Here is a 13,899-nt window from a genome sequence, read left to right as displayed (position 1 = left end):
TCACTTACATGTTGTAGAAAATTGTTGGTGGAACTTATTGAGAAGTAAGGAATAAGCCGAGCCCTATTTTGTATAAGGGGAACCCTTTTGGTACCAAAGGGTTGATGTAATAGGGGAAATTTACATTTTCTATTACTTTGTTTTAGCTATTTTTGAATAAATATTACTAGTTATCATGCATTACATGTTTTAAAAGATTAAATGTGCTTTATATGGGGTTATGGGGTACTACTTTGATTATAGTACAAATATTTTTTCTAATTGTTTAATAACAATATTTTTATGGAAATGAGATTTATAAATATTATACTACTTTAGAGTGTTGAATGGTCAATACTCAGGAAAGGTAGACAAGAGTAAAAGGCATGATCTCGGTGGGAGTTCACCAATGAGAAGGTGTGGATTTTTAATATTCTATGGCACACTGTCAGTACTTAGTGTTGTCTTACGTATTGTGGGCTTAGTGCACTAAAGTGGTTAGTGTATTGAGTGTTCGACACCTCTCAGTGGGGGAGGGAATCCAACATATGAAGTGTGAGGTTGAGTGCCTAGGCCAAGGTAGCCCTCAGATGGAAAGTAAGTTAGGCTGGCTCTGGGAGGAAGTTAGCTTCAACTGCTTAGGATTCACGTCGAAGGGGCATAGGAGGTTCGGTGGATTAGATCATGCCTTAGATTATGTCTTGTGCCTGTGGAGGTACAAGTAGGTATAAGGTTTACCTACGAGTTAAAGAGTGCTAGGGGGCATTCTGTTGGTCATGAAAGGCCATACCGGCCTAGGTCATGCATTCATGCATTTTAAATGGCTAAATTATATACTATATTGAATTTATTATTCGTTTATTTGATTATGACTTACTTTGTAATAATCAATGTAGATTTCGCTGTTACTGAGACTGTGGTTGTCTCACCCCTTTCTTTTCAATATTCTAGGTCCAGGCGAAGGATCCAGTGGTGGACGGGGAAAGGAGCAAAGCTAGGGGTTTGCTTGTGATTTATAAAGAACTGCAACCCCTTTCTTTTGAGCAAATATATTGTAATGTATTTAAGATTAGGGTGCCAGTAGGATATGATTATGTATGTGTGTGTGAATATGTATGGATTGTGTGCTTGTGTATGAATTTTTGTCTGTTTGCAGACTTATGGCTAGGAAACTTGGTTATGGTGTGTAGTTTTGATGGATTTATTAGTAGACCAAGTTTCTATTATAAGCAGATATTTATTTTGATATATATGTGATTTTATAAGCAAATGCAAAGTGGTTGTATTGCAAATGGTGTGCTATGGCAAACATACACCTTGGATAGAGAGAGTGGGTGCTTGGGCCCCACAAGGAGCTCTGAGCCAAGTGAAAATGTTTAGCATATGTATTTATATAAATACATGGTATTTAGATTGATTTGTGACCACTCTTGTATGATTTGTGCATTTTGGGGGTTTAGGGTCCATTTTGAGAAATGGCACCCGGGTGGTCAAATTTTGATGTATGGGGATTTTCCATCATGTGAATGTTCTTTCAGGTGTTTTTAGTCTTATTTGACGTGTCCAAAGTGTTCCCACGGGTTTGTGACCATTAGGATGAGATTTGGACAATTTTAAAAATGGTTTTTACCAAAAAGCTGCACTTTTGCATCTGGGTGTCCAAATCTTAATCCGACCGTTGGATTTCTCTAAAATTTAGGTCACAAGTAAAACATTTTATAAGCTTTGTGTGGGCTTTGGAATCACATCGATCGGATATTGGACGGAGAAACGACGCACTTTGGAATTTGGTCTGGAGGTGCTGTCATGACAGTATTAAATTGCTGTCATGACAGCTACAGTGTTGATTTTGTAACCTATACAAATTTAATCCGTCCGTTGGATCTTTTCAAAATTTAGTATGCTAATAGTATTCTTTAAAGAGACATGTGGGGTTTTAGAATCACTCCGATCGGAGGTCAGATGATGAAATGGTGCACTCTAGAAGTTGGTCTGGAAGTGCTGTCATGACAGCAAAAATAATCAATTTTTTAACATGTTTAATTTTCAATCCGACCGTTGGATCTTTTTGAAATTTGGTATACTTATAGTATCCTTTGAATGTGACGTGTGATCTTTAAAATCACTTCGATTGGAGGTCGAATGATGAAAACGGTGCCTTCTGGAAGTTGGCCCAGGAGGGCTGTCATGACAGCAATTTAATGCTGTCATGATAGCATCTTTTTATTTCACTTTTGTCTAGCTTACTTTCGCGTGCTATGGGTAGAACCTATAAATTTTTTTTAAAGGCTTTAAATATTTACTTTGCAATTGTGTATTTGTTTAGTGATTTAAATGATTTGTTTCCTAAGTTAGTTTTAGGATTAATTCCTTAACCACACTTAGTTTATTTGAATTGTGTGATTTTTTGTTAACACTCGGGGTAAGTGTTACAGAATTCTTTTAAGCCATAGGTTAATTTTATTTAGTTTAAAATTATAGAAAAATTTTCAAAATGCTGCGTCTTTTATGTTATTTAAAGAAAAATATTGTGTCCTCTCTTATAATTTTCAAAATTTCCTAATGTTCAAAATTTTATTCTTTTCTGTCGGTTAAACACACGCACCAGGAGAAAAATTCTGGATCCTTAATTTCTCTTCAATTTTTTTTCTTGTGGTCTCTCACTGCTGTGCTTCTAGTCACTGACTTCCCCTTCTCTTCCTCCCTCTTTGGTTGAATCATGTGGAGACCGAGAGAGAAGCTTTGAATCCAAGTTCCCTATTATTCTCCATCTTTTCTGTTCTCCTTCCCCTGCTGTTGAGTTAGTCACCGATCAGTTTTGCTATGGGTTTGCTACTGTTGAGGTTTGATTTTTGAGTTCATGGTTCCCTGCACTTCCATCGATCTTTTCTTGGTTCTGTTTCTCGCATTCATCTTTGTGCTTTTTGTGTGGTGGGCTGTCGGACATTCTTCTTCTTCCCTCTTCATTTTTTTCTCAAGCAATCATGTTGCTGCTGATATTGCTAACTCGAGGTAAGGATTTTGGAGTTCTCTTTCACGCTGATTCTGTGAGAGTGTATGTAGGATGCTGTAATAGTGATTTCTCTTCCTAGCCTTGCCGTTGCTTGTGGCTCTATTTAGAGTAGGATCTGAGTAAACTGAAATTTAAAGGTGAAGTGAATATTTCCAATGAGTAATTTTGATGTGGTCGTTTTGGGTTATTGTCAATGGAGATTAATATGAAATTAGTTCGTCACTTGTAATTTCTCTTGGCAAATGCATAATTCTATCTTTTCATTTAAAACGTCATTATATGAACATGGAATTGAACTTCCTATTTCTCATCCTCTATTATCGTTCCTCTTAGATGTATGGTCTATTATGTAATTTCGTGAAACTATGACAATCTTTTATGGAATTTGAAATTCATGAACTAATATCTTGCATATAGGGATTTTGCTCTTGCACATTGTATACATAGCTGAAAGTATTAACTTGATAACCCTTAAATGGCACCTTTCTTTTGCTCCACTTTACCCTTTGCTCATGTCCCATTATCCTGATAGTTTGTTAGGAAGTTTGAATTGTTCAAATTATTGTTTAAAAGAACTTTTGAAAAAGGAATTAAAGCAAAGACGCTTGGTAGTTTGTGACATTTTATAAGCACTGAGGAGGGCATAAACTAGATGGGAAGGTTTTTCTTTCGCTCTTATTGGATTATTGTTAAGTTAATAATTAAAAAAAATAAAAAATTTTTTGTTGGCTATGTATGTATGTAGAGTTGTGATGTTATTTGGAATTAATCTAAATGTTACTAATTGTTTGAGAAAATTAATTGATATGTGAAATTGAAGGAGGTAAAGAACTTATGAGGATGAAAAGAACCTTATTGATTGTTGATGGTTAGCATATTAGACACATATGTTTTATAGTAAGAAAAGGATAAATAAGTGATCTTAGAATTTTGATTGACTTATTAGGAAAATTAATGGCACTCTTGGAATTAAGTTCGAAGTTAATGTGAAGCAAGCATTAAAATTATTGAAAAACTCTCGAGTAAGTGGATATCATTCCAACTGATTTTTCAATAAAAATTTCCTTTACTAAAATAGTACATTTTTTTATACAAATTGTTTTAATAACAATGATATGTTTGTTGAATAGTTTGTTTATCAAATTTCTTTATTTTGTGAAATTACTTTTATCAGTTCTAAATTTTTAATTGATTAATAACTACAAGTTTGGATTTTGATTATGAGATCTCATTCTATCAAATATTGGATTGATATAGAGAATGATTCATGCGAGTTCGACTTTAAAAATAAAAACTTTATTTACTATCAATGATTTTCTCGCATGTTTAAAACTAGATTTAAAAGGGACTTATTACAGAACACTAGTTGCTAGTGGCAGTTCTGTTAGCCCTTAGCACGTTATGGTTATGACTAGCTAGTTCGACTTTCATGAGCATCGCACTCACGTTTGTTATTTATGAGTTTTATACCTGCGTTTGATTTCGTGGCTCTGAGTTGCGTTTGGTTAGCATTACCCTCATGGACTGTGTGTCCACGTTTGTTTTTGTGGCATAAGCTGCATTTGGTTACTTGCTTTCGTGGACTATGTGTCCACGTTTGTTACTTGTTCTGATAAGTCCTTATAATTATGAGTTTTTAATTATTTGATGGATCTATTTTTTTCATTGGTTTGATTAATGACATATTTTTATAAATATTTTATGCAATTATTTGCTTTATTAAAATTACATGATAATGACGTTTGATATGATACTTTAATGAATTAAGAATTTATTTAAAACTACATAGAGTGCTTTTGTGATGAAATTTATTAAATATTTGTTTGTGAAAATTGTTATTTCTAGCACACATAATTATGTTAAACTTTCTTTTTATATACATTTAATTATTTATTATTGGGATGATATTCATTAAAAATTTATTTTGGTCTTAGATTTATCATTTAAAGCTGATCATATTGCTAACCTCTGAGGGGCACACAAACTGTTCTCAATGAAATTTTATTAGCACTATTTCTCTTTTGTTGTAAATATTTGAATTCATGTATTTTATTTAGAAGTAAGGTTAGATGCTCCACATAGCCTATAACTAAAATTCTATTTTGATATATGTTATCTGCTAGCTGGAAGGAGTTAATCTCTTGATTGATACTATATTTTATATAAGATAGTGTGTTGTAGAATTTTTAAAAGATCCTATTTACTGAGGCGGTTCTGCTTAAATTTCTATAAAAATATTAAAACTGTTATTATAATGATTTTTTATGTCATAATTTTTAATACAAATTTAATTATGTTTTAAAAATGGAAAGATTTCTCAATTTAGGGCTTAAAGGATGTGTGATAGAGTTCATATCCTATGTCGGTCACCCTTTAATTTCAAGGCGTGATAGATTAGTATCAGAGCCTAGATTTCTATGGTTACGTGGAGCAAGGATTTTTTTTAGAGTCCCAATTATTATTATGAACTCGAGCATGATAATAATTGAGGCTTCATTAAAGGTCTTTTCAGATATCCTAAAGAGTCATTCATTTTCTTATTTACCGTGCTTTCTATATAGTTAATTCATCTTGAATTAAATACTTGTCATGTTTCTTTGTATAGAGAGATTGTCTCTTACACATTGTTCTTTTGATAAAGTTCTAGTCATAATAGAGCATTTGATAGTTCTACTCCACACAATGAATTGCCCCTTGTGGTTGAGGGTGAAGTTATAAGCGAGCCTGGATTAAAGGTGGTAGACCCTATAGGCATATTTAGGAAATTTTATCTCAAATTGAGCCTTTAAAATCTTAAATCTCTTGAGGGTGTTTTGTTATCTACACATGCTATAAGAGATCAAATTTATAGTGCCCAATAATTCAAGACACCAAAACTCATTATACCTAGATTTAGATACTCTAATCTACCCCTATTAACTCTATTTGAGTCAACAAATTTGGACTAATAACCTATATGGATTGAAATTTCACTTCCACTATCAAACCCTAACCATAGACTCATAAATGTGGAAGAAATGAGTGTGATACTTACCTTGGGTGTTTATAGCCTTTAAAATACTCTCAATGTCATCCACAAGTAAACCCTAGTAGAGCATTGGTGTGCCTCTCTGTTTCTTTCTTTTCTCTTTTTCTATTTCTGTCTCATTTCACATCTGATAAGCTGTAGGAAATGGCCATACGCCACGAGGGACGCACAATGCACCGCGGCGCATGGCATAGAGAGATCCTTCCTTCTCTCAAAAATGTCTGTGCACTGCGGTAGATGATCCACACGCGGTGGCGTGTGGCACAGCAATATCAACTCTTCCTTTTCTTCTCTTTTTGATCCTTAGGTGGCCCGCCTCAATACTGGACCCACAATTAGGGTTGAAATACCATCAAATATGATTATTAGACCTCTCTGGTCACACACCACTTCAACTTACTTAATTACCCTAATTAGGTTTAATTAATTAGGGAATTAAAACTCAGGATATTACACAAACACCTATTCTTTTACGAAAGATGGTGTCAAGTTCACACTAGCACCTCTACCGCCCGCCCAAGAGTTTAGCCAATCTTCAAGAGAATCTAGCACCTCTAAGCTATTAGTGTCTTTGATGATTAAGGAAGAATTCAAGGTGATGAAGTTTAAAGCCTAAATGAAGAGCTTTATTCTGGTTCTTGAGGTGAATGATGAGTTTGCCAATCCATAAGGAGTCATTCCATTACTTTCTAAACTTCCAGATGTGATATCTAATAAGATACCACCAAGGTTGCCTTTTATGGGAGACATACAGCATGCCATTAACTTCATACCAGGAGCAATCATTCCTAACAAGCCTGCCTATAGGATGAGTCTGCAAGAATATGTCAAAGTCCAAAGGCAAGTTAAAGAGTTGTTGAAGAAAGGGTTGGTTCGAGAAAGTATCAGCCCTTATGCTATACCTGTTATTCTAATACCTAAGAAAGATGGGAGTTGGAGAATGTGCATTGACTACCAAGTTGTCAATAAGATCACTATTAAGTATTGGTTTTTGATACTTTAGCTCAATGATATACTAGACTAGTTGCATGGTGCCACTACCTTTTCAAATATTAACCTTAATAGTAGATACCACCAAATTGAAATTTGGCCAGGAGATGAGTGGAAAACTACTTTCAAGACTAGAGATGGCTTGTATGAGTGGAAAATGATGCCTTTTGGGTTAACAAATACCCTTAACACATTTACACGCTTGATGAATTAGGTATTAAGACCCTTTATTGGAAAATTTATTGTTGTGTACTTTAATGATATTCTTATTTACATCGAGAGTCAAGAAGAATACTTAGATCACTTGCAGCAAGTTTTGCAAGCCTTACGAGAACATAAGCTTTATGCTAATCTCAAGAAGTGCACCTTCCTTACTAGTGAAGTTGTGTTCTTCGGATACATTATTACTGCAGAGGGTGTTCAGGTTGATCCAAGCAAAGTTGCAGCCATTAACAGTTGGCCAATTCCAATATCTATCCAAGAGGTTTGAAGCTTCCATGGATTAGCTTTTTTCTACAAGAGGTTCATCTATAATTTTAGCTCTATTACTACACCACTTACAGATTGTATTAAAGAAGACAAATTTCAGTAGACAGAGCAAGTGTAGAAAAGCTTTGAGGAGTTTAAGAAGAAGTTGATCAAAGCTCCAGTCCTAGCTTTTCCTAATTTTGACAAGTGTTTGAAGTAGTTGTGATGCTTCTAACATTGGCATTGGTGCTGTCTTAAGCTAGGAGGGACATCCCATCACATTTTTCAGTGAAAAGCTTAAAGATGCTAAGCTTAGATATTCTACCTATGACAAAGAGTTCTATGCCATTGTCCGAGCTCTCCAATATCAGAGTCAATATCTCCTGAATAAAGAGTTTATACTCTTTTTGATCATGAGGCACTCAAGTATTTAAATTTTCAATGGAAGATCAACCATAAATATGCCCATTGGAGTGAACTCTTACAGTCTTATCTATTCCTTACTAAGCATAAGGTTGAAACTTTGAACTCCATAGCTAATACTCTTAGCCATCGACATGTGCTGCTTACAACAATGTAGACTAAAGTTGTTAGGTTTGACCTTATTAAATAGTTGTATTAGGATGATTTTGATTTTCAAGGAGTGTGGGAAGCAACTATAAATTAACCTTTCCACCAGTTCTATAGATGTGATGGGTTTTTATTTTGAGGCAAAGCCTTATGCATTCTATAGGGTTCCTTGAGAGAAGTCATAATTTAGGAAGCATATGACGGTAGATTAGCTGGACATTTTAGATAGGATAAAACAACTAATCTAGTGAAAGAGAATTTTACTGGCCTTGATTTGAATGAGATGTCAACATGCATATATAGAGATGTAGAATTTGCCACTTGGCCAAATCCAATGGTCAGAATACAGGGTTATACACGCCTTTGCCTATTCTAGAAGCACTTTGGGAAGATGTGAGCATGGATTTTATTTTGAGTTTACCACAAACTTAGAGGCAAAAAGATTTTGTTATGGTAGTTGTAGATCGTTTCGAAGAAATGGCTCATTTCATTCCATGTCAGAAGACTAATGATGCTGTTCAAGTAGTAGATTTGTACTTTAAAGAGATTGTTTATCTTCATGGCATTCCCAAAACTATCACTTCTAATCATGATGTGAAGTTTCTTAGCCACTTTTAGCAGACGCTATAGAAGAAGATGGAAACTAAGCTATAGTAGTGCTAGTCATACCCAGACAGATGGTCAAATTGAAGATGTAAATAGGATTCTTGGGAATCTTCTTCGCAATTTTATGAGGATGAATTTGAAACATTGGGATTTCCTTCTTGCTCAAGTTGAATTTACCTATAATAACTTAGTCAACCAAGCAATTGGGAAGTGTCCATTTGAAGTTGTTTACGGAACTCATCCCCTTAATCCGCTAGACTTGACCCCTTCACTTGATAAGCATCAATATTGTTTTGATGTTGACCAAAGGGCTAAGGAAATTAAGAAGTTGCATGAGCAAGTTCGCGAGCAAATCTAAAAGCAAAATTTGAGATACAAAGCTTAACGTGACAAGCATCGGAGATAGAACACTTTTAATATGGAAGACTTAGTTTGGATACATCTGCGAAAGGGATGATTTCTAAACAACCAAATGCCAAGCTGTCCCTAAGAGTTGATGGTCTATTTAAGATTGTGCAAAAGATTGATAACACTGCTTATAAGATAGAATTGCCTGGTTCTTATGGAGTGTTTGCCACCTTTAATTTTGCTCATTGATCCCCTTATGTTGACGATGATGCCGAATTTAACTCGAGGGCGAGTTTCGTTCAACCTGGGGAGGATGAAACGGAACAACAATAGCAATGAAGGAATGGGAAGAAACACGTGGAGGAGCAAAAAACCGTTGTCTATTGGGTCACCACCATTAACACAATAATAAAGCAATTGTAACTTGCCATTTGTTTCCCTTTGCTCTATTTCATACTTAGAAAAGTATAAATAGCATAGTGTCTCCGTGTACTGGCATGTCAGATTGAAAGCAATAAACAAGAGTTTGTTTCCCATTCAGTTTCTGAGCCAGGTTGATTGATCAAGAGAGAACAACTTAGCTCTCGTTCGGTTTCTAAAAAGAAATGAAATGGAATAAATTAAAAAAATTAAGATAAAAATGAACTAAATCACCTTTCCTCTTATGGTGAGCATGATAAAACTCATTAATATATACTATAAAAGTGGGAATCATCATACCCTTCAAAAATATCGTAAATCATAATTCTCAATTCCATGAATTAAATTACTCCACTTTCTTAGAAATGTGTTCTATTTTCTTTAATCATATTATTTTAACCTTATTTTTTCAATACATTCCATTCCAATCATGCGTACTGTGAAATTGTGATAGTCTCTCCTTCCTTGAATCTAGATCTCTTTCCTTCCTATATCATGCATTGCTGGGGCAATGTCTCAGAACTAGGAAACGACGCAGGAAATTGTATCTGCTGTCCAAAATTACACTTTGCATCAAATTATTGGTTGACCTCAATATTAAGAAAGCAATTAATTACGCATTTCTATACTTCCACTAGTTAACTTGAAATCTTTCATATTTGCCAATTTATTGTGAAAGCACATATCCCGGTAGACAAGTCAAAATCCTTCTATGAGAGTTTTATGCGTTTATATTATTTTTATATTTGTGTTTTATATTTATTAAAAAATTAAAATTTTATAAATTTATCTTATCATCAATATGAGTAATGCAGATTTAATATGGATTGACCAATTTAATATTAAAATTATTTTTAATTTTTATAAATTAATTATCTATATGTATTTTGAACAATCTGGATTTAATATTAATTTTTTCTAGAATTCTTATATTTTTTATTTTAGTAAATATACTATTAAAAATATAAAAAAAGATAACCTTCAAATTAGCACTTTAATTAAAAAATTTTAAGAAAAAATTGTGAATTACAAATTTTAAATTTTGACTATGAAGAATATATGAGATAGTTAATTTATAAAAATAGTTAATATTAAATTGGATAATTCAAATTAAATCTACATTATCCAAATTAATAATAAGATATATTTATTATACTTTATAATTTTTATTTTGACAAATATAAAATAAGAATATAAAATAAAACTTGTAAATTTGAACAATCAAGATATTTGTCACCTGACGAGCCCTAAAGCCGGACGCGAGCTACCCCATGCAAGGACTGTTGGGTGTCGTTGAAAAAATTTTGTTCAATTGGGTGGAAAAATTATTCAAATTTGCTTTAGTAGCATATTGGACATCACAGTAAGCCCTTTTCGACAAGAATCAGATAAAACAAGCAAATGTTATAGTAAAGCTTCTTCATGAAACGTGGCATACCTTTTATTAAAGGAGAACTTGAATTCCATTGAAACTCAAAAACCTTTTGAGAATAAATTTAACTTATAACCTCAACGTAACAAAGAGAATAAGAAAAATACTTGTACATTTAATCCTATATATACTCTTTTTTTTTATTTCATTATCTGGTATCTGGAGAATCCTTGGAGTATTACCACCCTCACCTAGACTAATTCAAAAACACATGTAATTTTTTATATATTATTTATTCCATTAATATTATTAACACCTTAAAATTAAATTCACTTGTTTAGATTTGTTTGGATAAAAATAACTAAAATAATCTTAGCCTAAAAAAAAATTCAACAGTTTATAAATTAGATGTGTTTAAATCCTCTAAAGTTGAGATGTATTAATTTTTATGAAGTTTTCTTTTTTTTTTAGTATGTTTCATAATTTTATTATTTTTATAAAATATAAAATACTATCTTCCCTTCTCTAAAAGGAAAACTTTATTAAAATTCATAGACCAGGATTTAAATCCAAATTACGCAACCAACACAGGAAAAAAAAATGTTCATAGTGGCTAGATTTAAAAATGCTAGACCAACAAGAAAAAGATTAACTTCAAATCATACATATTATCCATAAAACGATACCCCATTTGAATGAATGAATAATAAACAATTGTGCATAAAAGAAATGGTGATAATGCTACTACTATACATAAGATTTATTTGATGTTTATAGTCATATTTTGCTTTCATATTTACGTAATCTGTTTGTCTGTGCCAACAAGTTTATGAATGAGGAGGTTCCTAGACATTGGCGGGAACGAACTGGAACCATTGACTCCGAGGGTCATCCAAACACAAAGAATCCTCGTTACGAATGCAGATACATTTGGCAGTGACGATGGCCGATGTGTTGGAATCTTTCTTCAAGCACAAGTGATGATGATTCTCCTGCTTAATACCCAAATGAAGCTTCGAGAGAGAAAGGGGTTTTCCAAGCGCTTTTGTGGCTGTTGCAGTTATGGCCAGCAGAGACAAGCACAGGAAGGCCTTCACCATTTGCACTTAGGCACTTGTCGGTGCCAACCAATAGGATTTGGTTTCCTTTTTTGGCATAGTGCCATCTGCTTTTGTTTTCACAGCTTCCTAATTCAACCTCGTCCTTCTCGTTCACATCACACATTGCCCACTTAGAGGGTGGTACAATATAGAATGTTGTGGGAGTTTGGAACCACGATCTACATTATTGTAAATGTACATGTAATTAGTGTTATAATTGCCACTTATTAAAAAAGTGAACTTTGAAACATGGACTGCAAACTTGGAGGTTGGAGCCACAAATGAAGATAGAAAGTTTACCTTGGTTCGTCCTTTGGAGAAGTTGAAGCATCTGAGTTAAGTTAGGATTTTTTAGCTGATTCCAAGATGAATCCAACACTCCAAAGGTATCTTCAACGTCCACTCGCTCCTCTCTCATGTAATAACTTCCTTGCAGGGTCCACAAGGCCCAGTCCATGTCTCTTCCCGCAAGGTATGTCTGAATGCAAGTCAAGAACTTGAGATCTTCCTCAGAACCCCCAGTTTGATCAAACCCAAACTCAGTAAATATCAAAGGAACGGCATTCTCGCCGGTGGTCACGAACCCAGCTCTGTAATCTATGCCCTTTACGCTTTGGGCACAGATTCTGTTCAATGGTTGCTTCGTCCATATGCCGTCTAATTTAGGGTTCCTATCCCGGACCACGAGTACAAATGAGTCTCGAACACCAGCTTCTTACCTATGTCTAGATTCAGGGCTTTTTTCCGCAGAAATTGAAGTTCGGTATCGTAGTTCAATCCTGAGATCACCACTAGGACTTGTGGGTTCGCTTTGTGTATGGCTCTGGCTGCGTGGCTCATATACTTGTACCAATCTCCCTGGTTTTGGCGTGGACCGTGTAGCTCATTCCTCAAGCTCATTGCTGCCACCTGTTGTGAATATTACATGCATCAGTATTATCCTATGTCCACCTTATCTTTTTGTTTATATATTTTAATAATAATATATGGAATCGGTAAATGAGTTCCATTGAATGAAGCTCGTCATGCATGTAGTTATATATCAGCAAAGAATTATGCGAAATAGAGAAATAAAGATGGACTGAAAATTAAAGCAGAAGACATACAGCAGAATTTCCAGCGAAATGCTTGGCAGCTAGGGTAAGCCCTTGTATCCACTCCTCGGGATCAAAGTGGCGATCATGGAAAAACCCATTCTCATCATCATCGTTGCAGCACCATTTGGGTTTGCTCACATGGTTATCCAGCAGAACCCTAACCTTGTGAGCCCCAAGCTCACGAACCACAACTTCAAACACCTGCACATGAGTCATCACCAAGAACGAAGGGTTATTTTTCTCCATGCCTTGGATGGCGTCTGGTAAGTCCAAATTAAGAAGAGTGTCTCCAACAGTATCATTGCCATGACGCGTCCACATGTGAATGGCGTATGTGAGACGAACGCAATTGAACTTGTGTTGAGCGATCTGAGCCACTATATGCTTCAGTGGCTGCTTATGAAAACCCTCAGGGATCATAGGCTCTAGATGACCTGCCCAGTTCACACACGCGAATTTGGCTCTGCGTCCTGTGGATTCATCCAGGATCCACTTGTTCTGGGTTGAGAGAGGGTAAGAACTGGAAAAAAGACATGAAGAAGCGAGTAGAAGAAAAATGATCAAGAGGGATTTTGAAGTTAATCGTAGCATCTTGTGTGAGGGTGCGAGACTTGGATTGTGCAATTGATCGAACAGGGATGAGTTGAGTAGTTCTTTTCTATGGCTTTATAGGGAACATTTTTAAACCGATAGGCAAATCAAATCATTCAGATTGGCTATGAATTATAATACTTATCCTAATCTACTTCCCATTATTATCATTCAGCGAATTAATGACACAGAATATTTTTGCCATTATCAGCAATAGATTTTCATATCTATCAAGTTCCAATCAAATCCAGTTGAATCTAAGGGAAATCATTTTATCAAATTCTATTATATTTGTTTTTAAGCTTCAAAAAATATCA

The 13,899-nt window shown here is 34.5% G+C and overlaps 1 protein-coding gene across 1 annotated transcript; it reads right to left on the bottom strand.

The window, feature by feature from the left end:
• Positions 1-11,679: 11,679 nt before the first annotated feature.
• Positions 11,680-13,582, bottom strand: LOC129286519 (glycosyl hydrolase 5 family protein-like). The gene is made up of 4 exons (XM_054922473.1): positions 13,001-13,582; positions 12,614-12,803; positions 12,195-12,491; positions 11,680-12,073 (listed from the first exon to the last, which is right to left on the bottom strand). The coding sequence occupies exons 1-4, from the start codon at positions 13,580-13,582 to the stop codon at positions 12,006-12,008; spliced, it is 1,137 nt and encodes a 378-aa protein (XP_054778448.1). The 3' UTR covers positions 11,680-12,005.
• Between the last annotated feature and the right edge of the window lie 317 nt (positions 13,583-13,899).

The sequence above is a fragment of the Prosopis cineraria genome, unplaced genomic scaffold, assembly GCF_029017545.1.
Source record: "Prosopis cineraria cultivar Desert tree isolate PC_DT_omini unplaced genomic scaffold, ASM2901754v1 PC11, whole genome shotgun sequence".
NCBI classification, from domain to species: domain Eukaryota; kingdom Viridiplantae; phylum Streptophyta; class Magnoliopsida; order Fabales; family Fabaceae; genus Prosopis; species Prosopis cineraria.
Note: the sequence above shows the minus strand (reverse complement) of the source record. Positions and strands in the feature narration are given on the sequence as shown.

Excerpts from the sequence above, each read along its gene's own strand:
- LOC129286519 (XM_054922473.1), bottom strand. The coding sequence starts at position 13,582 with ATGCTACGATTAACTTCAAAATCCCTCTTGATCATTTTTCTTCTACTC. Across the intron at positions 12,804-13,000 it reads ATTTCGCTGGAAATTCTGCT|GTGGCAGCAATGAGCTTGAG; the intron begins GTATGTCTTCTG and ends TATTCACAACAG. Across the intron at positions 12,074-12,194 it reads TCTCCAAAGGACGAACCAAG|ATCGTGGTTCCAAACTCCCA; the intron begins GTAAACTTTCTA and ends ACAATAATGTAG.